Here is a 27,895-nt window from a genome sequence, read left to right as displayed (position 1 = left end):
AATCTCCTCAGCCTCTCCTCATAATCCAAACCCCTCATCTCCGGTATCAACCTGGTGAACCTTCTCTGCACTCCCTCCAATGCCAATATATCCTTCCTCATATAAGGGGACCAATACTGCACACAGTATTCCAGCTGCGGCCTCACCAATGCCCTGTACAGGTGCATCAAGACATCCCTGCTTTTATATTCTATCCCCCTCGCGATATAGGCCAACATCCCATTTGCCTTCTTGATCACCTGTTGTACCTGCAGACTGGGCTTTTGCGTCTCATGCACAAGGACCCCCAGGTCCCTTTGCACAGTAGCATGTTTTAATTTGTTTCCATTGAGATAGTAATCCCATTTGTTATTATTTCCTCCAAAGTGTATAACCTCGCATTTCTCAACGTTATACTCCATTTGCCATATCCTCGCCCACTCACTCAGCCTGTCCAAATCTCTCTGCAGATCTTCTCCGTCCTCCACACGATTCACTTTTCCACTTATCTTTGTGTCGTCTGCAAACTTCGTTACCCTACACTCCGTCCCCTCCTCCAGATCATCTATATAAATGGTAAACAGTTGCGGCCCGAGTACCGATCCCTGCGGCACGCCACTAGTTACCTTCCTCCAACCGGAAAAACACCCATTTATTCCGACTCTGCTTCCTGTCGGATAGCCAGTCCCCAATCCACTTTAACACACTACCCCTGTGCCCTAATCTTCTTCAGCAGCCTTTTATGGGGCACCTTATCAAACGCCTTTTGGAAATCCAAAAACACCGCATCCACCGGTTCTCCTCCATCAATCGCCCTCGTCACATCTTCATAAAAATCCAACATGTTCGTCAAGCACGACTTTCCCCTCATGAATCCATGCTGCGTCTGATTGATCGAACCATTTCTATCCAGATGCCCTGCTATCTCCTCTTTAATAATGGATTCCAGCATTTTCCCTACTACAGACGTTAAGCTGACCGGCCTATAGTTACCCGCCTTTTGTCTCCTTCCTTTTTTAAACAGCGGCGTAACATTAGCCGTTTTCCAACATACCGGCACTACCCCAGAATGCAACGAGTTTTGATAAATAATCACTAACGCATCCACTATTACCTCTGACATTTCTTTCAATACCCTGGGATGCATTCCATCCGGACCCGGGGACTTGTCCACCTTCAGTCCCATGAGTCTACCCAGCACTGCCTCTCTGGTAACATTAATTGTATTAAGTATTTCTCCTGCTGCCAACCCTCTATCGTTAATATTTGGCAAACTATTTGTGTCCTCCACCGTGAAGACCGACACAAAAAACTTATTTAAAGACTCAGCCATATCCTCATTTCCCGCTATTAACTCCCCCCTCTCGTCCTCCAAGGGTCCAACATTCACTCTAGCCACTCTATTCCTTTTTATATATTTATAAAAACTTTTACTATCATTTTTTATATTAATTGCTAGCCTAGCTTCATAGTCTATCCTTCCTTTCTTTATCGCTTTCTTAGTCTCTCTTTGTTGTTTCTTAAATTTTTCCCAATCACTTGTTTCTCCACTATTTTTGGCCACTCAGTACGCAGCTGTTTTTATTTTAATACTCTCCTTTATTTCCTTCGTTATCCACGGCTGGTTCTCCCTTTTCTTACAATCCTTGTTTTTTGCTGGAATATATTTTTGCTGAGAACTGAAAAGGATCTCCTTAAAAATCCTCCACTGTTCCTCAGCTATCCTACCTGCCAGCCTGCTCTCCCAGTCTACCTTAGCCAATTCATCCCTCATCCTATCATATTTCCCTCTGTTCAAATAGAGGACACTGGTTTAGGACCAAACTTTCTCCTCTTCCATCTGAATCAGAAATTCGACCATATTGTGGTCACTAGACCCAAGAGGGTCCTTCACAATAAGATCCTTAATTCTACCTACCTCGTTACACAATACCAGATCCAAAATAGCTCGTTCCCTCGTCGGTTCCGTAACATGCTGTTCAAGGAAACTATCCCGACAGCATTCTAAGAACTCTTCCTCCATTCCACCCTTACCGACTTGAGTCTGCCAGTCAATGTGCATGTTGAAGTCCCCCATGATTATTGCCGTTCCGTTTTTACACGCATCCCTTATCTGCTTGTTTATAGCCCTCCCCACCTCAACATTATTATTTGGGGGCCTATATACCACACCTACTAGTGTCTTTCTCCCTCTACTATTCCTCATCTCTACCCATAACGATTCCACGTTTTGTTCCTCAGAGCCTATGTCATCCCTCAGTACTACCCTGATATTATCTCTTATTAATAGCGCGACCCCACCACCTTTTCCTTCCTGTCTATTCTTCCTAAACGCCTGATACCCCTGGATATTCATCTCCCAGGGAAGATGAATATGTCAGGGAAAGAATCGGACCTCTCAGGGACAAAAGTGGGGAATTATGCTTACAGCCCAAAGAAGTAGGGGAGATCCCAAATGAATACTTTGCGTCGGTATTCACAAAGGAGAGGGATGTGTTGACTGGGAGTGTCTCGGAGGGGAGTGTTGACCTGTTAGAGAAAATCTCCATTACAAGGGAGGAAGTGTTAGGTTTTTTAGAGAATATAAAGACTGACAAATCCCCAGGGCCTGATGGAATCTATCCAAGGCTGCTCAGCGAGATGAGAGATGAAATCGCTGGGCCTCTGACGCAAAGGTCCCAATACAGAGCCCTGCGGAACACCACTAGTAAGAAGTTTAACAACACCAGGTTAAAGTCCAACAGGTTTATTTGGTAGCAAAAGCCACACAAGCTTTCGGAGCTCCAAGCCCCTTCTTCAGGTGAGTGGGAATTCTGTCCACAAACAGGGCATATAAAGACAGAGACTCAATTTACATGAATAATGGTTGGAATGCGAATACTTGCAACTAATCAAGTCTTTAAGAAACAAAACAATGTGAGTGGAGAGAGCATCAAGACAGGCTAAAAAGATGTGTATTGTCTCCAGACAAGACAGCCAGTGAAACTTGGCAGGTCCAGGCAACTGTGGGGGTTACAGATAGTGTGACATGAACCCAATATCCCGGTTGAGGCCGTCCTCATGTGTGCGGAACTTGGCTATCAGTTTCTGCTCAGCGACTCTGCGCCGTCGTGTGTCGCGAAGGCCGCCTTGGAGAACGCTTACCCGAATATCAGAGGCCGAATGCCCGTGACTGCTGAAGTGCTCCCCAACAGGAAGAGAACAGTCTTGCCTGGTGATTGTCGAGCGGTGTTCATTCATCCGTTGTCGCAGCGTCTGCATAGTTTCCCCAATGTACCATGCCCCGGGACATCCTTTCCTGCAGCGTATCAGGTAGACAACGCTAGCCGAGTTGCAAGAGTATGTACCGTGTACCTGGTGGATGGTGTTCTCACGTGAGATGATGGCATCTGTGTCGATGATCCAGCACGTCTTGCAGAGGTTGCTGTGGCAGGGTTGTGTGGTGTCGTGGTCACTGTTCTCCTGAAGGCTGGGTAGTTTGCTGCGGACAATGGTCTGTTTGAGGTTGTGCGGTTGTTTGACGGCAAGAAGTGGGGGTGTGGGGATGGCCTTGGCGAGATGTTCGTCTTCATCAATGACGTGTTGAAGGCTCCGGAGGAGATGCCGTAGCTTCTCCGCTCCGGGGAAGTACTGGACGACGGAGGGTACTGTGTCCCGTGTTTGTCTTCTGAGGAGGTCAGTGCGGTTTTTCGCTGTGGCGCGTTGGAACTGTTGATCAATGAGTCGAGCGCTATATCCTGTTCTTATGAGGGCATCTTTCAGCGTCTGGAGGTGTCTGTTGCGATCCTCCTCATCCGAGCAGATCCTGTGTATATGGAGGGCTTGTCCGTAGGGGATGGCTTCTTTAACGTGTTTAGGGTGGAAGCTGGAGAAGTGGAGCATCGTGAGGTTATCCGTGGGCTTGGGGTACAGTGAGGTGCTGAGGTGACCGTCCTTAATGGAGATGCGTGTGTCCAAGAATGCAACCGATTCCGGAGAGTAGTCCATGGTGAGTCTGATGGTGGGATGGAGCTTGTTGATGTCATCATATAGTTGTTTCAGTGATTGTTCACCATGAGTCCAAAGGAAGAAAATGTCATCGATGTATCTAGTGTATAGCATCGGTTGAAGGTCCCGTGCGGTGAAGAAGTCTTGTTCGAACCTGTGCATGAAGATGTTGGCATATTGAGGTGTGAATTTGGTCCCCATGGCTGTTCCGTGTGTCTGGATGAAGAACTGGTTGTTGAAGGTGAAGATCTTGTGGTCCAGGATGAAGCGGATGAGATGTAAAATTGCATCTGGAAACTGGCAGTTGTTGGCGCTGAGCACTGAGGCCGTTGCAGCAATGACATCATCGTGGGGTATGCTGGTGTAGAGTGCCGAGACATCCATTGTGACGAGGAGTGCTCCTGATTCAGCTGCTCCATGTGTGCCGAGTTTCTGTAGGAAGTCCGTAGTGTCGCGACAAAAGCTGGGGGTTCTTTGTACAATGGGTTTCAGGATGCCCTCGACATTGCCGGAGAGGTTCTCGCACAGGGTCCCATTGCCTGATACAATGGGTCGGCCGGGTGTATTTGCCTTGTGTATCTTCGGGAGGCAGTAGAGATCTGAAACGCGGGGAGTACGTGGGATGAGAGCATGGAGGGTGCTCTGAAGGTCTGGATCAAAGATCTTGATCAAAGTGTTGAGTTGACGGGTGTGTTCTTTGGTCGGATCTGCGGGTAACTGTCTAGTGTTCCTCGTTGTTCAGTTGTCTCTGACGCAAATCTTTGTCTCATCACTGGACACAGGTGAGGTCCCAGAGGATTGGAAGATAGCTAATGTGGTCCCGTTATTTAAGAAGGGTAGGAAGGATAACCCGGGTAATTATAGGTCGGTGAGCTTGACGTCCGTGGTGGGGAAGTTGTTGGAGAAGATTCTTAGAGATAGGATGTATGCGCATTTAGAAAGGAATAAACTCATTAACGATAGTCAGCATGGTTTTGTGAGAGGGAGGTCATGCCTCACTAACCTGGTGGAGTTTTTTGAAGAAGTGACCAAAATGGTTGACGAGGGAAGGGCCGTGGATGTCGTCTATATGGACTTTAGTAAAGCGTTTGACAAAGTCCCTCATGGTAGACTGGTGAAAAAGGGTGGATCTCATGGGGTAAAGGGGGAGGTGGCTAGATGGGTGGAGAACTGGCTTGGTCACAGAAGACAGAGGGTGGTAGTGGAAGGGTCTTTTTCCGGTTGGAGGCCTGTGACTAGTGGTGTTCCACAGGGCTCTGTATTGGGACCTCTGCTGTTTGTGATTTATATAAATGATCTGGAAGAAGGTGTAACTGGGGTGATCAGTAAGTTTGCAGACGACACAAAATCGGCAGGACTTGCAGATAGTGAGGAGCATTGTCAGAAGCTACAGAAGGATATAGATAGGCTGGAAATTTGGGCAAAGAAATGGCAGATGGAGTTCAATCCTGATAAATGCGAAGTGATGCATTTTGGTAGAAATAATGTAGGGAGGAGCTATATGATAAATGGCAGAACCATAAAGGGTGTCGATACGCAGAGGGACTTGGGTGTGCAAGTCCACAGATCCTTGAAAGTGACGTCACAGGTGGAGAAGGCGGTGAAGAAGGCATATGGCATGCTTGCCTTTATTGGACGAGGCATAGAGTATAAAAGTTGGGGTCTGATGTTGCAGATGTATAGAATGTTGGTTCGGCCGCATCTGGAATACTGCGTCCAGTTCTGGTCGCCACACTACCAGAAGGACGTGGAGGCTTTGGAGAGAGTACAGAGGAGGTTTACCAGGATGTTACCTGGTATGGAGGGGCTTAGTTATGAGGAGAGATTGGGTAAACTGGGGTTGTTCTCCCTGGAAAGACGGAGGATGAGAGGAGACTTAATAGAGGTGTATAAAATTATGAAAGGCACAGATAGGGTGAACGGTGGGAAGCTTTTCCCCAGGCCGGTGGTGACGTTCACGAGGGGTCATAGGTTCAAGCTGAAGGGGGGGAGGTTTAACACAGATATCAGAAGGACATATTTTACACTGAGGGTGGTGGGGGCCTGGAATGCGCTGCCAGGCAAGGTGGTGGAGGCGGACACACTGGGAACGTTTAAGACTTATCTCGATAGCCATATGAACGGAGTGGGAATGGAGGGATACAAAAGAATGGTCTAGTTTGGACCAGGGAGCGGCGCGGGCTTGGAGGGCCGAAGGGCCTGTTCCTGTGCTATATTGTTCTTTGTTCTTTGTCGGTACACTTCTTTGCAGTAATCCGTTCTGTTCAATCTGACGATGGCCCCTCCTTTGTCTGCTGGTTTGATGACAATGTTGCGGTTGGTCTTGAGAGCGTGGATGGCGTTGCGTTGTGCTTGGGTGATGTTCGGGGCTGTCTTGTGAGTGCTGCTGATGAATTTGGTGTTGACGTACCTCCTGACGGCTTGGGCATTCATGTCAAGTCGAGGGCAGCGGCCTTCCGGAGGAGTCCAAGTTGACTCTTTTCTCTTCGGATGCACTGCGGATCTCTCTGTCGGCTGTTCCGGTTCATTGGCTGTCTCATTGTGTTCGCTGTTGGCCTCTTGGGGTTTGTGGAAGAACTCCCTCAGCTTGTGTGGCTTTTGCTACCAAATAAACCTGTTGGACTTTAACCTGGTGTTGTTAAACTTCATACTGTGTTTACCCCAGTCCAACGCCGGCATCTCCACATCATGAACACCACTAGTTACAGGCATCCAGCCGGAAAAAGACCCTTCCACTACCACCCTCTGTCTTCTGTGACCAAGGCAGTTCTCCACCCATCTACCCACCTCCCCCTTTATCCCATGAGATCCAACCTTTTGCACCAACCTACCATGAGGGACTTTGTCAAACGCTTTACTAAAGTCCATATAGACGACATCCATGGTCCTTCCCTCGTCAACCATTCTAGTCACTTCTTCAAAAAACTCCACCAGGTTAGTGAGGCATGACCTCCCTCTCACAAAACCATGCTGACTATCGTTAATGAGTTTATTCCTTTCTAAATGCGCATACATCCTATCTCTAAGAATCTTCTCCAACAACTTCCCCACCACGGACGTCAAGCTCACCGGCCTATAATTTCCCGGGTTATCCTTCCTACCCTTCTTAAATAACGGGACCACATTAGCTATCCTCCAATCCTCTGGGACCTCACCTGTGTCCAGTGACGAGACAAAGATTTGCGTCAGAGGCCCAGCAATTTCATCTCCCGTCTCCCTGAGCAGCCTGGGATAGATTCCATCAGGCCTTGGGGATTTGTCAGTCTTTATATTCCCTAAAAAACCTAACACTTCCTCTCTTGTAATGGAGATTTTCTCTAACGGGTCTGCACACAATACTCAAGGTGTGGCCTCACCAAGCCCCTCTATAACTGCAGCAAGACATCCCCCCTCCTATACTCAAATCCTCTTGCTATGAAGGCCAGCATTCCATTAGTTTTCCTCACCGCCTGCTGTACCTGCATGCCAACCTTCAGTGACTGTTCCATGACATCCAGGTCACATTGCACTTCCCCTTTTCCTAAACTGCCACCATTCAGATAATCTTCCTTTCTGTTTTTGCCACCAAAGTGGATAAGCTCACGTTTATCCACATTATATTGCATTTGCCAAGTAATTGCCCACTCAGCCAGCCTGTCCAAGTCACCCTGCAGCCTCTTAGCATCCTCCTCACAGCACACATTGCCACCCAGCTCAGTGACATCTGCAAATTTGGAGATATTGCATTCAATTCCTTTGTCCAAATCATTAATGTATATTGTGACTAGCTGGGGTCTCAGCACTGAACCCTGCAGTACCCCACTAGTCACTGCCTGCCACTCTGCCAGGGTATGAGATGGATTTGGTAGGTTAGGTTAAAGAAAATCGCAAGAGATTCCATAGCTATATTAAGAGTAAAAGGGTGGCTAGAGGGAGAATATGTCCTCTCAAAGATCAGCATGGCCATCTGTGTGTGGAGCCACAAGAAATGGGTGAGATTTTTAATGAATATTTCTCTCCTCGGTGTTTACTGCAGAGAAAATCACGGGTGCTAAAGAAATAAGGGAAACAAGTGGTGATGCCTTGGGCCACATGAATGTTATTAGGGAGAAGGTATCTTTAGCCTTAAAGCACATTGAGGTGGATAAATCCCCTGGGCCTGATCAAGTGTATCCTCTGATCTTGTGGGAGTCTAGGGAAGAAATTGCGGAGGCCCTCACAGGATCTACCAACATTTGGATAGTCAAGGTCAGATTAGGGATAGTCAGCATGGCTTTATGCGCAGGAAGTCATGTCTGACAAATCTTTGAGTTTTTCGAAGAGGTAACTAAGAGGATGGATGAGGGTAGAGCAGTAAGTGTTGTTTTTATGGACTTCACCTTTGACAAGATCCCGCAAGGCAGGCTGGTTTGGAAGGTAAGGTCGCATGGGATCTTGGGAGACTTAGCAAATTGGATTCAAATTTGGCTCGATGGTAGGGAGCTGAGGGTGATGGTTGAAGGTTATTTCTCAGACTGGAGGTCTGTGACTAGTGGTGTGCCTCAGGGGTTGGTATTGGGACCCTTGTTGTTCGTTATTTATATAAATGATTTGGATGTGAATGCACAAGGCATGGTTAGTAAGTTTGTGGCTGATACTAAATTCGCTGATGGCGTAGAAGATTATCAAAAATTACAGAGGCATCTTGATCAGTTAGGGAATAGGCCGAGGATTGGCAAATGGGTTTCAATATAGATAAGCGTGAGATGTTGCTTTTTGGAAAGTCGAACCAGGGTAGGACTTAAACAGTGAATGGTTGAGCCCTGGGGAGCGTTGAGGAATGCAGGAACCTAGGAGTACAAGTACATGGTTCGTTGAAAGCAACGCCACAGGTGGACAGGATGGTGAAGAAGGCGTTTAGCACACTGGCCTTCATCAGTCAGGGCATTGAGTATAGGAGTTTGGACATTATGTTACAGTTGTACAAGTCGTTGGTGAGGCTGCACTTGGAGTATTGTGGACAGTTTTGGTCACCCTGTTATAGGAAAGACTTTGATAAACTGGAAAGAGTGCAGAGATTTACAAGGATGTTGCCAGGACTTGTGGGCCTGAGTTATAGGGAGAGGTTGGTCAGGCTAGGACTTTATTCCTTGGAACATAGGAGAATGAGGGGTGACCTTATTGAGGTGTATAAAATTATGAGGGGCATCGATAGGATCCATGCACATAGTCTTTTTCCCAGGGAAGGGGAATTGAAAACTAGAGGGCATAGGTTTAAGGTGAGAGCGGAAAGATTTAAAAGGGACCTGAGGGCAACTTCATGCAGAGGGTGGTGCGTATATGGAATACAAAGAACAAAGAAAATTGCAGCACAGGAACAGGCCCTTTGGCTCTCCAAGCCTGCACCGACCATGCTGCCCGACTTAACTAAAACCCCCTCCCCTTCCGGGGACCATATTCCTCTATTCCCATCCTATTCATTACTTGTCAAGACGCCCCTTAAAAGTCACTACCATATCCGCTTCCCCTACCTCCCCCCCGCAACGAGTTCCAGGCACCCACTACTCTCTGTGTAACAATTCTGCCTCGTACATCTCCTTTAAACCTTGCCCCTCGCAACTTATACCTGTGCCCCCTAGTAATTGACTCTTCCACCCTGGGAAAAAGCTTCTGACTATCCACTCTGTCCATGTCCTTCATAATCTTGTAGACTTCTATCAGGTCTTCCCTCGACCTCCGTCGCTCCAGTGAGAACAAACCAAGTTTCTCCAACCTTTCTTCATAGCTAATGCCCTCCATACCAGGCAACATCTTGGTAAGTCTTTTCTGTACCCTCTCCAAAGCCTCCACATCCTTCTGGTAGTGTGGCGACCAGAATTGAACACTATATTCCAAGTGCGGCCTAACTAAGGTTCTATAAAGCTGCAACATGACTTGCCAATTTTTAAACTCAATGCCCAGGCCGATGAAGGCAAGCATGCCATATGCCTTCTTGACTACCTTCTCTACCTGCATTGCCACTTTCAGTGACCTGTGTACCTGTACACCCAGATTCCTTTGCCTATCAATACTCTTAAGGGTTCTGCCATTTACTGTATAGTTGCCAGAGAAAGGGCCTGTTTTCATGCTGTGTTGCTCTATGACTCAATAACCCGAAGGATATGTTGGTAGGGTTAGTTGAAGACGGCTGGTGGAATTTTAGACAGCAGCATGAACTAGTTATGCCAAATGGCCTGTTTCTGTGCTCTTGAAACTTGGTATCGAATCTGCTTCCAACAACATTTCAGGCAATGCATTCCAGGTTATCATTTCTTGCATAAAAACAAGAATTCTCCACATCTCTGCATGTATTGTCAAATATCTCCTGGTACCAGGTTTTATTTTGGATTGCTATTTTTCAAGTTTTTTTTTGGCCTTGTTTTCTGCAGGAAGCACAGTGGAGAGAAACCGTACGTGTGTGACCGGTGTGGGCAGCGTTTTGCCCAGGCCAGCACACTTACATACCATGTCCGTCGCCACACGGGAGAGAAACCTTACATCTGTGACACATGTGGAAAGGCATTTGCTGTCTCCAGCTCCCTCATCACACACGCACGGAAACATACTGGTAAGATCTGTGCATTGCAAAGCTCCATACTAACACCAAGTTAAAAACCAAGTTATTGAATTAGGTTTGATGATGAATTAATCTGGTTTATTTACTGTTCATTGAACAGAAAAGCTGATTTCTTGGACATATATCCCACAGTTCCTCATTCTTGGTTAACCCTATTACTATCAGCAGTACTGGTAGATGTTCACTGCCATTTCCTTCACGGTTTTCATTGAGGTAGTTCTCCTGAGCAGAATTATTAGTGCTTAAAACTCCAGCTGTTCAGATAGCCACCCACTGGATGTGTGACAAGTAATGGATGGGGAGGCTCTCTGCGGATGAGGTTTTGGTGGGGGTGGTGTGACTGTCAGCTGGGAGGGGGTGGAATGCTGGGGGTGGCGTGACTCGGAGGGGATGGAGGGAGGTTTTGATGGGAGTGGGGTGACTCTCGGGTGGACATGGTGGGGGTGGGGTGACTTGGGACATGGGGGAGGTTTTGGTGGGAGTGGGGTGACTCTCAGGGAGGGGGCAGGTGGCTCTTTTGGGGGCGGGGGGCGGGGGGGATGGTTGCTGTTGGCACAATTGTGTTGAGATGATTATTTGACTGTAGGAGGTGAACAAATCTACAGCAATCTGATTTTTGTTTCTCTTGTACCTCGTACTGCAGAATGCTTTCAGATATTTTTAGATCCTGATTTGTTGGCTGTGGAAACCTGAATAAATATTTTTTGCATTTTTCAGTGATCAGGGACAGTTTTGTGATTGTCTGGTCTCTGCCCAGGGCTATTGAAAGATAGAACCAGTCTGAGTACCCCTTCCCTTGTACCGCCCAGCAGGTTCCCCCCCCCGTTCACCTCTGCCCAGTGGGTCCCTCTCATTCCCCACAGCATATCCTTAGAGTATGACCTCTGGTTCTGCACTCTCCCACCATTCGGAACATCCTTCCTGCATCCACCTTGTATCGCCCTGTTAGAATTTTATAAGTTTCGATGAGATCCGCCCTCATTCTTCTAAACTCCAGTGAATGTAATCCTTACTGACTCGATCACTCCTCACACATCAGTCCTGCCATTCCAGGAATCAATCTGGTAAATCTTTGCTGTACTCCCTCGATAGCAAGAATATCTTTCCTCCGATAAGGAGACCAAAACTGCACACAATTCTCCAAGTGTGGCCTGACCAAGGCCCTGTATAATTGCAGCAAGACATCCCTGCTCCTGTACTCGAAACCTCTCGCAATGAAGACCAACGTGCCATTTGTCGTCTTTACCGCCTGCATGCTTACTTTCAGCAACTGGTGTACGAGGACACCCAGGTCTCTTTGCACATTCGCGCCTCTCAATTTATAGCCATTCAGATAATCTGCCTCTCTATTTCTTTGCTACCAAAGTGGATAACGTCATATTTATTGGTGATAAGCCCCCACAAAATCCATGAGGAATCACTGATTGATCCCCTGTGGGACGCGTTGAGTAGCAGTTCCCCTGGTAACAGGCAATGGCTCACCCAACTGATACTCATTACCGAAAGGTTTTATAAGACAGACCCAGGACTGGGCCTGCTGAACTGTAGTCCCAGGCAGGGACTAGTGGGTGTGTAAACCACAGTAGTGGTTTTACTTTGTTTTCTGTAATAAACTATGTTCCTTTCCAGTCGGGCTTCCTGGGTTAATACATTGGCGACGAGGAACAAGAAATATTTCGGACTACCTTGCCTTTCAACGAACTCGGTAAGACAGTGCCGGGGGAATATTGAAAATGCCACTGTTTGGAAAACTGGAAACTTATGATGCAGGTGTGGAGGATTGGATCTAGTACTCCGAAAGAATGAAATACTACTTCCGGGAAAACGGGATAGAAGGGGAACAACTGGCAAAAAGTCATCCTCCTGACCGTTAGTGGGCCCCAACTTTCAGCCCTGGATTCAAAATCTTTCAACGAATTGATAGATATGGTTTTGGACCACTACAATCCTAAACCATCTGTTATGTTGCAACGCTACTGGTTGAACACGGCAACTAATCTCCCTGGGGAACCAGTCATTGAATTCTTGACAAGACTGTGGGAATTGACTGAACACTGAGTATGGGACAGCACTTCCTGAAGTGTTTGAGATCATTTAGCATGTGGAATCAATAACATTGTGACCCAAAGGAAGCTACTGACTGAACTAACTCTGGACCTCAAGAAAGCCATAGAATTGACCCTTTCCCATGAAACACAGAAAAAGGGGCCCAGGAGCCTCAGGGATACTTGGATAGTACGGACCGCCATGCTGCAGAATCAAATCCTCAGCGGATAACGCTCACGTTCCCATTTACTGCCAAGAAAGGGTGATTGGAGTTGGAGGCAACAAGATTCCAGAACTAGATGCGAAGTCTCTTCACCACACATGAGGAGCGAGCACATCCATACTGCACTTGTAGTCATAGGGTCCGCCCAGACAAGGCAACCGAAACAGGCAAAACATGTACTGCCAGGCGAGAGGGCAAAGCCGTCTCAGGACAGGAGTTTGCAAATAAATCCACCTGTACATAGGATTTTCTGCAGCCAGTCCAGCGAAATTGCATCACTGCACCTAAAGTGGCTCTAATTAAAATTCCAGGGAAATGGCCACCCTCTAGATAAGGATGTGGACATCGGAGGCACTGCATCTATTATTGGGGAGCAAAGCTTTAGGCGACACCAATTGGGCATCTTGCCTTCAAGCCTGCGAGACACCAAGGCCCGACCTAAATACTTTTGGGACCACTGTAACCCCAGTTACATATGGACAACAGACAGTCCAACTACCCCTGATAGTGGTGCAAGGAACAGGGGTCCAGCCTTTTGGGAAGGGACTGGCTACAGAAAATCCATCTGGATTAGCAACAGATCTTTAAAATGGGTACTGGCAATTAATACAAAGTCATTGGGAAGTATCCTGAAATGTTCCAAGAAAGCCTCAGGAAGATTAGAGGCATAAGGACCAAAATCTGCATGGACCCAGAGGCCCGACCTAAATACTTCAAGGTATGACCGGTCCCCTAAGTCCTACATACCAAGTAGAGGCCAAGTTGGAATGTCTAGAGGAACTTGGCATTATATGCCATGAACAATTTGCTGAATGAGCCACGCCAGTAGTCCCAGTTTTAAAACCTGACAATTCAGTCTGTTTCTGGTGCTTATAAGTTGACTGTCAGAGACCTGTGCTACAGATACCCATGCCACACATCGAAGACTTGTGTGCGAAGTTGGCTGGGGTCACATATTTTCCAAATCAGACATGAGCCATGCTTCCCTCCAATTGGAGCTTGAGGTGTCACCCAGGAAGTATGTCCCTATAAATATTCACAAAGGACTTGATGAATATACTCGCTTGTCCTTCAGGGTGTCTTTCGTTTGTGTCAAAGGCTGATGGAGAATGTCCTTCATGGGGTGCCCAGAGTGGCAGTTTATCTGGATGATGTTTTAATCTCAGGAGCTACTGCAAAGGAACATTTGGAGAGTTTGGAGGAGGTCTTACGACATTTTGTTGGTGTTCAATTGAAATGGGAAAAATGTGTTCCAGATCAATGAGGTAACGTGCCTCAGATACAGAATTGACCAGAATGGATTACACCCTGCCGAAGAGAAGGTGAAGGCCATAAAAGAGGCTCCAACTTCAAGGAACACAGCAGAGTTGAAGTCTTTCCTCGGTCTCATAAATGATTATGGGAAATTCATACTGAATTTGGCAACCCCACTGGCACTCCTCAGTGTACTGTTTAAAAAAGATCAGAAATGGGCATGGCAAAAGCCACAAGAGGAAACCTTTGCAAACGTCAAACAACAATTGCTGTTAACAAATAGAACATAGAACATTACAGCGCAGTACAGGCCCTCGATGTTGCGCCGACCAGTGGAACCAATCTAAAGCCCCTCTAATCTACACTATTCCAATATCATCCATATGTTTATCCAATAACCATTTGAATGCTCTTAATGTTGACGAGTCCACTACTGCTGCAGGCAGGGCATTCCATGCCCTCACTACTCTCTTGAGTAAAGAACCTACCTCTAACATCTGTCCTATATCTCTCACCCCTCAATTTAAAGCTATGTCCCCTCGTGCTAGCCAACACCATCGGAGGAAAAAGGCTCTCACTATCCACCCTATCTAATCCTCTGATCATCTTGTATGCCTCTATTAAGTCAAATTTACTAGCCCATTATGTCGCCTGAGACCACTCATTGTAACCTGCGATGCCTCCCCCTCTGAGATGAGAGCGGTATTGTAGCACCGTTGAGATGGTGGGACAGAACTTCCAATCGCAAATGCACCACGAACCCTGGTGGATGCAGACAGGAAGTATGTCCAGATCAAAAAAGGTTTGGCCATGGTGTCCACGGTGAAAATGTTCCACCAGTACGTCTGCAGTTAGCATTTCACCAGAGTAACCGATCATAAATCTCTGCTGGCCCTCTTCAAAGAAGACGAGGTGAATCTTCTCATTGCATCAGCCCGGATCCAACACTGGGCACTGCTATTATGTGCTTATGAATATATTTTAGAACATTGTCCAGGGAGACATTTGGCCAATGCGGCTGCCGCTACCCACCAGCCTGCCTACCTTCTCTAAAGATGGGTGAAGTCGTCATGACTCTGAACTTCATGGACATTCTGCCAGTATCCATCAAGCAGATCCAGGCATGGACCCTACATTGGCGAAATTCCGTTATCTGAAATGGTGGACCACAAGGGCATCCTACGGAGGATTTGAAACTTTATTTTTCAAAATATCAGGAGTTGAGTAGAGAAGGTGACATCATCTTGTGGGAAGCTGGGTAGATTATCCCATGTTCAGAGCAGCGACCGATACTTCAACGATTGCACAATGGCCACCCAGGAATTTCTAAGATGAAAATGCTTACAAGGAGTTATGCCTGGTGGCCTGACTGGGCAGTGATATCGAAAACCTGGTGAAGTTGTGCAACATTTACCATGAAAACGAGAAGGTCCCACCAGCAGTCTCGTTGCATCCTTGGGAATGGCCAGGGGGGATCCTGGGTGCGAGTACATGCAGACTTCGCAGAGCCATTTATGGGCTCCATGCTTTTAATCCTCCTCACCCATTCAGAATGGATCGATGTGCACTGAATGGCCTCTGCTACCTCTTACAGTCATGATGTGGAGATGCCGGCGTTGGACTGGGGTAAACACAGTAAGAGTTTTAACAACACCAGGTTAAAGTCCAACAGGACCTTCAGAGCACCCTCCGTGCTCTCATCCCACGTACTCCCCGCGTTGGAGATCTCTACTGCCTCCCGAAGATACCCGGCTGTCCCATTGTATCGGGCAGTGGGACCCTGTGCGAGAACCTCTCCGGCAATGTCGAGGGCATCCTGAAACCCATTGTACAAAGAACCCCCAGCTTTTGTCGCGACACTACGGACTTCCTACAGAAACTCAACACACATGGAGCAGTTGAACCAGGAGCACTCCTTGTCACAATGGATGTCTCGGCACTCAACACCAGCATCCCCCATGATGATGGCATTGCTGCAACGGCCTCCGTACTCAATGCCGACAACTGCCAGTTTCCAGATGCAATTTTACAACTCATCTGCTTCATGCTGGACCACAATGTCTTCACCTTCAACAACCAGTTCTTCATCCAGACACACGGAACAGCCATGGGGACCAAATTCGCACCTCAATATGCCAACATCTTCATGCACAGGTTTGAACAAGACTTCTTCACCGCACAGGACCTTCAACCGATGCTATACACTAGATACATCGATGGCATTTTCTTCCTTTGGACTCATGGTGAACAACCACTGAAACAACTATATGATGACATCAACAAGTTCCATCCCACCATCAGACTCACCATGGACTACTCTCCGGAATCGGTTGCATTCTTGGACACACGCATCTCCATTAAGGACGGTCACCTCAGCACCTCACTGTACTGCAAGCCCACGGATAACCTCATGATGCTCCACTTCTCCAACTTCCACCCTAAACACGTTAAAGAAGCCATCCCCTACGGACAAGCCCTCCGTATACACAGGATCTGCTCGGATGAGGAGGATCGCAACAGACACCTCCAGACGCTGAAAGATGCCCTCATAAGAACAGGATATGGCGCTCAACTCATCGATCGACAGTTCCGATGCGCCACAGCGAAAAACCGCACCAACCTCCTCAGAAGACAAACACGGGACACGGTGGACAGAGTTCCCTTCGTCGTCCAGTACTTCCCCAGAGCGGAGAAGCTACGGCATCTCCTCCAGAGCCTTCAACATGTCATTGATGAAGACAAACATCTCGCCAAGGCCATCCCCACACCCCCACTTCTTGCCTTCAAACAACTGCACAACCTCAAACAGACCATTGTCCGCAGCAAACTACCCAGCCTTCAGGAGAATAGTGACCACGACACCACACAACCCTGCCACAGCAACCTCTGCAAGACGTGCCGGATCATCGACACGGACGCCACCATCTCACGTGAGAACACCATCTACCAGGTACACGGTACCTACTCTTGCAACTCGGCCAACGTTGTCTACCTGATACGCTGCAGGAAAGGATGTCCCGAGGCATGGTGCATTAGCAGACACTACGACAACGGATGAATGAACACCGCTCGACAATCACCAGGCAAGACTGTTCTCTTCCTGTGGGGGAGCACTTCAGCGGTCACGGGCATTCGGCCCCTGATCTTCGGGTAAGCGTTCTCCAAGGCAGCCTTCATGACACACGACAGCGCAGAGTCGCTGAGCAGAAACTGATAGCCAAGCTCCGCACACATGAGGACGGCCTCAACCGGGATCTTGGGTTCATGTCACACTATCGGTAACCCCCACAGCTTGCCTGGACCTGTAGAATCTCACTGGCTGTCCTGTCTGGAGACAATTCACATTTCTTTAACCTGTGCCGAATGCTCTCTCCACTCACATTGCCTGTACCTTTAAGACTTGATTCGCTGTAAAGATTCGCATTCTAATCAGTATTCTGTAACTTGATTTTGTGTCTCTGTATGCCTTGTTTATGAGCAGATATTCACTCCATCTGACGAAGGAGCAGCGCACCGAAAGCTAATGGCATTTGCTACCAAATAAACCTGTTGGACTTCAACCTGGTGTTAAAACTCTGACTGTGTTTACCTCTTACAGTACCATAGAGAAACTCCATCAACCCTTCATATGCATGGCATACCTGAGATTCTCGTAACAGACAGCAAGACCCCATTGTACCAACACAGACCTTCATGTGTACAAACAGAGTAAGGCACATCTGCAGGGCATCCTACCACCCGTCCTCAAACGGCCTGGCTGAGTGGGCGATCTAGATATTCAAAAGTGGCATGAAGAAACAGACCACGGATTCCCTGGAAACAGAGCTGGCACATTTCCTTTTAAACTCTCGGGCTGTGCCGCATGTGCTGATGGGAATTGCTCCAGCAGAGCTGTTGATGGGCTGACACCTTCTGACTCTGCTTGGCCTGATGTTCCCAAATTTGGCCAGCAAAGTTGTGCTAATGCCCAGAAAAGGGGCCACGATGGTCAGAGACCAGATAGTCTTTAAGCCGGGAAATACAGTCCACGTGAGAAACCTCAGCTATGGCTCCCTGTGGACTCTGGGAGTTATCCTCTCAAAAACGGGACCGGTGTCGAGTAAGGTGCAAACCAAGGAGAAGACCTTCCAAAAACACATTGATCACCTCTGTCACAAGCAACCCTCCATGGAGGCAAAGGGTTCTATGGACATGCCACCATCGGCATCCTTCACACCAGCCTATGAACAGGACATTCCGTCCACTAAACCTCAAGCTAGTCTTCGGGATGCTGATGATTCTAACATGGAGACAGAGGCAGTGGAAACGCAGTCAGAGGTCGCCACTGAGGATGAACCCCTGCAGTGGCTCTTTAGCGCTATGAATGAAAGAGGTGCTCACGCCCCATCCATGCCCTGCAAGCACTGGAGATGAGGCCATGGGTGATGAGACAGTGAAAGGAGCGAGGGGAATGGTCAGATTCGCAGGGGAGGGGTGTGATAATCGCCACGAGATCCATGGGGAATCACTGATCTCTCTGTGGCGCTCGTTGAGTATGATTTCCCCTGGCAACAATGGCTTGCCCAACTGTTTGAGCCTTTTGTAAGGCAGACCCAAGACTGGGCCTGCAAAGCTACTTGTCCCAGGCAGGGGGTAGTGTGTGTACAGCACGGTTGTACTTTGCATTCTGTAAATAAACTATGTTCCTTTCCAGTCAGGCTTCCTGAGTTGTTATAATATCCATTTTATACTGCATCTGCCATGCATTTGCCCACTCTGCATCCTCACCACAGTTCACCCTCCCACACAGGTTTCTGTCATCTGCACATTTGGAGAAATTGGGTGGAATTCCCCCCAAAAAATTCTAACTGCTGAATTTGTGTAAAAACTGGAGTAAATTTGCTGCTTTTTTCAGTGGGACTTTCTCCCATGCTCTGTGCATCACAGAGCACCCTAGCATCAAAATCAGGGGCGGGGCCTATTCCCGCTGGAGAGGCCGGCAGCATAGCTGAGCGGGCCACTGCACATGTGCCGATTGGTCAGCGCCAAGATGTGCGGTAGCCCCCCACTCCGATGGCCAGTGCCGATCAGCCCATTCCTCCCTTTACTCGCGATCCCGACTGCAGAGTGGCAGCGGGAACTTCCACCCCCACCGATCTCCCCGCCACTCCTGCTGGCAGTGCCCGATGCCTGATACGCAGTGCCAAGGCGTCCCTTGGGCATTGCCACTTTGCTCCTTGGGCAGTACCAGGGGGTCAGGCTGGCACTGCCAGGCTGACAATGCCCAGGGGACACCTCCTTACTCCTGATCTCCTTGGCCCTCCTCCACTTCAGCGGGGTCAGGCCGCTAGCTCCCAGTTAGTGGGAAGCTGTTGTAAACCCGATCAGGGGAGACACTCCTGGGGATGGGGGGGGGCAGGTGGGAGGCTAGCGGGCCCAGAAACATCAGTCCTGAGCCTGCCAATGGGATACACATCCTGATTTTAATATTACAATCAGCTCCACGACGATTTCCGGCACGGAGCAGATGACACCGGAATTCCGGCAGCCGGAGGTGTGCAGAGGCTGTGACGCCCACACATAAGAACATAAGAAATAGGAGCAGGAGTAGGCCATCTAGCCCCTCGAGCCTGCCCCGCCATTCAATAAGATCATGGCTGATCTGACGTGGATCAGTACCACTTACCCGCCTGATCCCCATAACCCTTAATTCCCTTACCGCTCAGGAATCCATCCATCCGCGCTTTAAACATATTCAGCGAGGTAGCCTCCACCACCTCAGTGGGCAGAGAATTCCAGAGATTCACCACCCTCTGGGAGAAGAAGTTCCTCCTCAACTCTGTCTTAAACCGACCCCCCTTTATTTTGAGGCTGTGTCCTCTAGTTTTAACTTCCTTACTAAGTGGAAAGAATCTCTCCGCCTCCACCCTATCCAGCCCCTGCATTATCTTATAAGTCTCCATAAGATCCCCCCTCATCCTTCTAAACTCCAACGAGTACAAACCCAATCTCCTCAGCCTCTCCTCATAATCCAAACCCCTCATCTCCGGTATCAACCTGGTGAACCTTCTCTGCACTCCCTCCAATGCCAATATGTCCTTCCTCATATAAGGGGACCAATACTGCACACAGTATTCCAGCTGCGGCCTCACCAATGCCCTGTACAGGTGCATCAAGACATCCCTACTTTTATATTCTATCCCCCTCGCGATATAGGCCAACATCCCATTTGCCTTCTTGATCACCTGTTGTACCTGCAGACTGGGCTTTTGCGTCTGCCTCTGCTTATACTGTGCTGCTCTAGCTGGGAGAATCGCCCCCATTATCTTTAATTCCCTCATCTAAATCATTAATATATACAGTGAATAGCTGGGGTCCCAGCGCCGCTCCTTGCGGTACCCACTGGTCACTGCCTGCCCCTTGAAAAAACCCCCGTTTATTCCTTCTCTGATTCCTGTCCATCTCAACACACTAGCCCCAATCCCATGCATTTTAATTTTACACGCTAATCTTTTATGTGGGACCTTGTCGAAAACCTTCTGAAAGTCCAAATAAACCACATCCACTGGCTCCGCCTCATCAGTTCTGCTAGCTAAATCCTTGAAGAATTCCAATAGATTTGTTAAGCATGATTTCCTTTTCCTAAATCTATGCTGACTCTGTCCAATCCTGCCACTGTTTTCCAAGTGCTCTGCTATAAAATCTATGATGGATTCTAGAATTTTCGCCCCTACTGACGTCAGGTTAACTGATTTATAATTCCCTGTTTTCTCTCTCCTTCCTTTTTAAATAGTGAGGTTACATTATCTGCCTTCCAATCTGTGGGAACTGTTCCAGTGTCTAAAGAATCTTGGAAAATGACCACCAATGGATCCACTATTTCTCGGGCCACTTCCTGAAGTACTCAGGGATGTAGATTATCTGTCCCACTGGGGGTAAGATGCTCTTTCAGTGAGTTGGTGCAGACTTGATGGGCTAAATGCACTGTAGGGATTCTATGGTTGCCTTTGGTGGTTTCCTGCAGTGCATCCTGGATGATACACACTGCTGCTTTTGTGCATCCATGGTGGAGGGCGTTAATTTTGAAACTAATGGATTTGGTGCCAGTCAAGTGTGCTTCTTTGTCCTGGATAATGGTGAGCTTCTTGATTGTTGTTGGAACTGCACTTATCCTGGCAAGTGAAGAGTATTCCATCATACTCCCTACATGTGTCTTGTAGATGATGGGTAAGCTTTGGAAATCAGGAAGTGAATTATTGTCTGCAGAATTCCAAGCCTCTGTCCTGCTCTTGTTGCCTCAGTGTTTTTATGATCCAGTTGTGTTCAGAATACAGGGTTCTTCACTTCAACTCATTCTGAGTCTCCGAGTCCCAACCGCTGTGTCTGGTCAAGCATTGAAGCTAAGAATGTTCTGCTGCCTGTACACTCAAATCCAGGGCCTCTGACTCAGCACCAAGAGTGCTACTGCCTGAACAAAGCTGACACTATTTCAATTGTTTTTTTAGTGTGTAATGCTGCATCTTTTCAGAGAACCACTACAGTGCAGAAACAGGCCATTTGGCCCATCGAGGCTGCATCAACTCCAACAGAACATCCCACCCAGGCCCTATCGCCGTAGCCCCATGTATTTACCCCACTAATCCTCCTAACCTACACTAAGGGGCAATTTAGCATGGCTAATCCACCTAACCCACATGTGGGAAGAAACCAGAGCACCCGGAGGAAACCCACACACACGGAGAACATGGAAATTCCACACAGTCACCCGAGGCCAGAATTGAACCTGGATCCCTGGTGCTGTGCGGCAGCTGTGCTAACTACTGTGCCACATCTGAAGGATTCTGGATGCTGGTAGATGGTTATTAAGACCTCAATCTCACTCCGTAATAAGTCAGATGCTAACATTGATGATTTGAATTGACGAAAGTTGCTATAACTTTGACTAGTTTGTTTCACTCTGTCTTGTGCAGGTGAGAAACCATACAGCTGTCGGACATGTAATAAAAGTTTCATCTCTTCAGGAGAGCTGAATAAACACAGCCGATCACACACGGGTAAATGGCATCATTGGGAAGGAATCTATGCTGCTCCTCATTCTTAAAGCCTTAGGAATAATTGCTAACTTGATGGTCCAATCAGTAAATAGCGTACCACTCACTGAGCACACCTCCTCCCTCCCCCCAGGTAAAGATGGGTCAGCATGGCTTTGTCAAGGGGAGGTCATGTCTGACAAATCCGTTAGAGTTCTTTGAGGAGGTAACATGGAAGTTAGATAAAGGAGAACCAGTGGACGTGATTTATTTAGATTTCCAGAAGGCCTTTGACAAGGTTCCGCAGAGGGGACTGTTAAATAAGTTAAGTGCCCATGGTGTTAATGGTAAGATCCTGGCATGGATAGAGGATTGGCTGACTGGCAGAAGGCAGAGAGTGGGGATGAAGGTGTCTTTCTCAGGATGGCAGCCGGTGACTAGTGGTGTGCCTCAGGGGTCAGTGCTGGGACCGCAACTTTTCATAATATACATTAACGATTTGGAGGAAGGAACTAAAGCTACTGTTGCTAAGTTTGCAGATGATACAAAGGTATGTAGAGGGACAGGTGGTATTGAGGAAGCAGGGGGGCTGCAGAAGGACGTGGACAGGTTAAAGTGGGCAAAGAAGTGGCAGATGGAATACAATGTGGAAAAGTGTGAGGTTATGCACTTTGGAAAGAGGAATGGAGGCATAGACTATTTTCTAAATGGGAAAATGCTTAGGAAATCAGAAACACAAAGGGACTTGGGAGTCAAATGTTCAAGATTCTCTTAAGGTTAACATGCAGGTTCAGTCGGCAGTTAGGAACACAAATGCAATGTTGGCGTTCATGTCGAGAGGGCTAGAATACAAGAGCAAGGATGTACTTCTGAGGCTGTATAAGGCTCTGGTCAGACCCCATTTGGAGTATTGTGAGCAGTTTTGGGCCCCATATCGAAGGAAGGATGTGCTGGCCTTGGAAAGGGTCCAGACGAGGTTCACAAGAATGATCCCTGGAATTAAGAGCTTGTCGTAAGAGGAACGGTTGAGGACTCTGGGTCTGTACTCGTTGGAGTTTAGAAGGATGAGGGGGGGATCTTATTGAAACTCACAGGATACTGCGAGGCCTGGATAGAGTGGGCGTGGAGAGGATGTTTTCACTGGTAAGAAAAGCTAGAACCAGAGGGCACAACTTCAGGCTAAAGGGTCAATCCTTTAAAACAGAGATGAGGAGGAATTTCTTCAGCCAGAGAGTGGGGAATCTGTGGAACTCTGCCGCAGAAGGCTGTGGAGGCCAGGTCATTGAGTGTCTTTAAGACAGAGATAGATAGGTTCTTGATTGATAAAGGGGATCAGGGGTTATGGGGAAAAGGCAGGAGAATGGGGACGAGAAAAATATCAGCCATGATTAAATGGGGGAGCAGACTCGATGGGCCGAATGGCCTAATTCTGCTCCGATATCTTATGGTCTTGTGGCATATTTCCATAAAGGGGAACCAGATGCGTTTTTACAACAAGTGCCAATGATTTTGTGGTCATCATTAGACTTTAATTCCAGATTTTATATTGAATTTAAATTTCACCGTCTCCCATGGTGAGATTCAAACCCAGGTTTGACAATATCACCACGCCACTGCCTCCCCTAAAAATTAATGTGTGAGAGGGAGGACGTGGAGCAGACTGGCTGAGGAAGAAAGAGAAGGCTTATAGTGAGGAGGAAGGCGAGAGAATGTGAGGTGAAGTAAGTGAGAGGGAGGGGACGCCTGATAATAGAAAAAGAGGATAGTGGAGTTAAATTGGAAGTGGGCAGTGGAAACAAATTGGGTTAGTGGAATTGGAGACTACCGATGACAATCATGGTTATTCTGAGAATTGCAACCAAAGGCAATGCCACAGCGTGCCGGGTAGCATAATTGTACGGAATCTGGCATGCGATGGAGGAAATGCAAGAAAGCAACAGTGATGAGGGATCCAAAAATTGGGGGAAATGACCGTGTTTTCTGTGCCTACAGTCATGTCTCAAAATGGTATGTTGTCTCCCAGGTTCCAATTGAAGAATGTTGCTGAGTGGCCACAGAGCACTTTGAGATGGGATGGTGAACAGCCAGAAATCATGGTTCATATTAGAATCAATAACATGGGTAAAAAGAAGAATCGGGTCCAAGAGGCAAATTTTAGGGAACTAGAAAATAAATAACATGACCTGAAAGATATTCCTTGTACATGCTGTGCACTCAGAAAGAGGAGAATAGAGTAGGTGAATGTGTGCTTGGTGTGATAGTGAGGAGGGAGGGCTTCAGATTCCTGGAACACTGGGACTGGCTCTGGGGTGATGGCACCTGTACAAGCCAGACAGGTTGCACCTGAACACCCTTCCAGGGTGTTCTGCTAGTGCTGTCTGAAGGGGTTTGAACCAACTTAGCAGGGGAGTAGAAAAAATGAGAGAATATTAGGGAGTAATGCCAAGGTACCCTCAGTACTGGGAAGACAGCACTAGTATATAGAATAGATAAGTTACTAAGTCAAGTCAGAGTAAGGGAGAAAGTAATGACGTCTAAATCAGGGTAATACCGATGGATATTAATGACCTAGATCTTGATGTGCAAAGGACAATTTCAAAGTTTGCAGATTATACAGAACTCGGAAGTATTGTAAACTGTGAAGGGGACAGTGTTCAGAAGGACATGGAGAAGTTGGGGGAGTGGGCAGATAGGTGGCAGATGAAGTTCAATGTGGAGATGTGTGAGGTGATACATTTTGGTAGGAACAAAATGTAGAGACAATATAAAATGAAGGGTAGAACTGTAAAGGGTGTAGAGGAACCTGAGTAAAAATGTGGCGGGACAGGTAGAGAGAGCGTTAATAAAGCATAGCGTATTCTGGGCTTTATTAATAGGGACATAAAGTTCAAGAGCAAGAAGGTTATGCTGAACTTGTGTAGGACACTTGTTAGACCGAAGCTAGAGTATTGTGTAGAGTTCTGAGCACACTTTAGGAAGGGCATGAATGTATTGGAGAGAGTGTAGAAGAGGTTTACAGAAAGGGTTCCAGGGTTGAGAAACAAAAGCAAAATACTGCAGGTGCTGGAAATCTGAAATAATAACAAAGTGCTGGAAAAACTCTGCAGCATCTGCAGAGAAAAGCCGAGTAACTGTTTCGAATCCAGGTGACTCTTCTGCAGAATGAGAAACTTCAGTTATGAGGATAGATTGGAGATGCTAGGACTGTTCTCCTTGGAGAGAAAGAGGCTTATGAGAACATAACATAAGAAATAGGAGCAGGAGTAGGCCATCTAGCCCCTCGAGCCTGCCCCGCCATTCAATAAGATCATGGCTAATCTGAAGTGGATCAGTACCACTTACCCGCCTGATCCCCATAACCCTTAATTCCCTTACCGATCAGGAATCCATCCATCCGCGCTTTAAACATATTCACCGAGGTAGCCTCCACCACTTCAGTGGGCAGAGAATTCCAGAGATTCACCATCCTCTGAGAGAAGAAGTTCCTCCTCAACTCTGTCCTAAAGTGACCCCCCTTTATTTTGAGGCTGTGCCCTCTAGTTCTAGTTTCCTTTCTAAGTGGAAAGAATCTCTCCACCTCTACCCTATCCAGCCCCTTCAATATCTTATAGGTCTCTATAAGATCCCCCCTCAGCCTTCTAAATTCCAACGAGTACAAACCCAATCTGCTCAGTCTCTCCTCATACTGCGGGCGTGCGGTGGACTGAAAGGATTGAGTATGTGGACTTTAAGAAAGAGGTTGTGCTGGAATCTTTGAATGGCATCAAGATAGATAAGTCGCCGGGTCCGGATGGGATGTACCCCAGGTTACTGTGGGAGGCGAGGGAGGAGATTGCAGAGCCTCTGGCGATGATCTTTGCGTCGCCGATGGAGACGGGAGAGGTGCCGGAGGATTGCGGATGTGGTTCCTCTTTTCAAGAAGGGGAATAGGGATAGCCCAGGTAATTACCGACCGGTGAGTCTAACAACCTCAGTGGTTGGTAAACTGATGGAGAAGATCCTGAGGGACAGGATATATGAGCATTTAGAGAGGTTTAGTATGCTCAAGAATACTCAGCATGGCTTTGTCAAGGGCAGATCGTGCCTTACGAGCCTGGTGGAGTTCTTCGAAAATGTGACTAAACACATTGACGAAGGGAAGGCGGTAGATGTGGTTTATATGGATTTTAGCAAGGCGTTCGATAAGGTCCCCCATGCAAGGCTTCTCGAAAAAGTGAGAGGGCATGGGATCCAAGGGGCTGCTGCCCGGTAGATCCAGAACTGGCTTGCCCAAAGGAGACAGAGAGTGTATAGATGGGTCTTTTTCTAAATGGAGGTCGATCACCAGTGGTGTGCCCCAGGGATCTGTTCTAGGACCCTTGCTGTTTGTCATTTTCATAAATGACCTGGATGAGGAAGCGGAGGGATGGGTTGGTATGTTTGCCGACGACACGAAGGTTGGTGGGGTTGTGGATAGTCTGGAGGGATGTCAGAAGTTACAGAGGGACATAGATAGGATGCAAGACTGGGCGGACAAGTGGCAGATGGACTTCAACCCAGATAAATGCGTCGTGGTCCATTTTGGTAGGTCAAATGGGATGAAGGAGTACAATATAAAGGAAAAGACTCTTAGTACTGGAGAGGATCAGAAGGACCTTGGGGTCCGGGTCCATAGGACTCTAAAATCGGCCCCTTAGGTGGAGGAGGTGGTTAAGAAGGTGTATGGTGTGCTGGCCTTTATCAATCGAGGGATTGTGTTTAGGAGTCCGGTGATAATGATGCAGCTATATAAGATCCTCGTCAGACCCCACTTGGAGTACTGTGCTCAGTTCTGGTCGCCTCACGATAGGAAGGATGTGGAAAAGATTGAAAGGGTGCAGAGGAGATTTACAAGAATGTTGCCTGGATTAAGTGGCATGCCTTATGAGGATAGGCTGAGGGAGCTCGGTCTTTTCTCCTTGGAGGGACGAAGGATGAGAGGAGACCTAATAGAGGTGTATAAGATGTTGAGAGGCATAGATCAGGTGGACTCTCAGAGGCTTTTTCCCAGGGGGGAAATGTCTGCTACGAAAGACACAGGTTTAAGGTGCTGCGGGGTAGGTACAGGGGAGATGTTAGGGGTAAATTTTTCACAGAGGGTGGTTGGCGAGTGGAATCGGCTGCCGTCAGTGGTGGTGGAGGCGAACTCAATAGGGTCTTTTAAGAGACTCCTGGATGAGTACATGGAGCTTAATAGGATGGAGGGTTATAGGTAGGTCTAGAAGGTAGAGATGTGTTCGGCACAACTTGTGGGCCGAAGGGCCTGTTTCTGCTGTAGTTTTTCTATGTTCTAGAGGGCATAGGTTTAAGACGAGAGGGGAGAGATACAAAAGGGTCCAGAGGGGCAATTTTTTTCAGAGGGTGGTGAGTGACTGGAACGAGCTGCCAGAAGCAGTAGTGGAGGCGGGTACAATTTTGTCTTTTAAAAAGCATTTGGACAGTTACGTGGGTAAGATGGGTATCAAGGGATATGGGCCTAATGCGGGCAATTGGGACTAGCTTAGTGGTAAAAACTGGGCGGCATGGACAAGTTGGGCTGAAGGACCTGTTTCCACACTGTAAACCTCTATGACTAAGAAGAAAATGGCTGAGAAATGGTACCAAGACACTTCTGTTTGGACAGAGGAAAATACAAACAGCTCCCATAAATACTGGAGAACCGAGGGACTAGTGAGATTGAAGATCTGGAAGAAATTAGTAGTAGTTTAAAACGGTAGCATTGAGAAATTAATGGGACCAAAAGTTAACAAATCCTCTGGGGCGAATGACCCAAATCCCAGAATGTTGAAAGATATGGTTGGAGAG

The 27,895-nt window shown here is 47.6% G+C and overlaps 1 protein-coding gene across 3 annotated transcripts in view; it reads left to right on the top strand.

Annotated features, from left to right (window-relative positions):
• LOC144486045 (myoneurin-like) overlaps nucleotides 1-27,895 on the top strand; it is a 108,801-nt gene that overhangs the window by 33,134 nt on the left and 47,772 nt on the right. For 2 of the 3 annotated variants that reach the window (XM_078204160.1, XM_078204168.1), the window contains exon 5: nucleotides 10,353-10,531. In XM_078204160.1, coding sequence (XP_078060286.1) covers nucleotides 10,353-10,531 — 179 coding nt within the window. Of the gene's footprint in view, nucleotides 1-10,352; nucleotides 10,532-22,012; nucleotides 22,097-27,895 lie in introns of all 3 variants that reach the window. The other variant, XM_078204155.1, reaches the window with a different exon arrangement.

The sequence above is a fragment of the Mustelus asterias genome, chromosome 3, assembly GCF_964213995.1.
Source record: "Mustelus asterias chromosome 3, sMusAst1.hap1.1, whole genome shotgun sequence".
In the NCBI taxonomy this organism is placed as follows: Eukaryota; Metazoa; Chordata; class Chondrichthyes; order Carcharhiniformes; family Triakidae; genus Mustelus; species Mustelus asterias.
The sequence above is the reverse complement of the archived record's forward strand: the minus strand, read 5'-3'. Positions and strand labels throughout refer to the sequence as shown.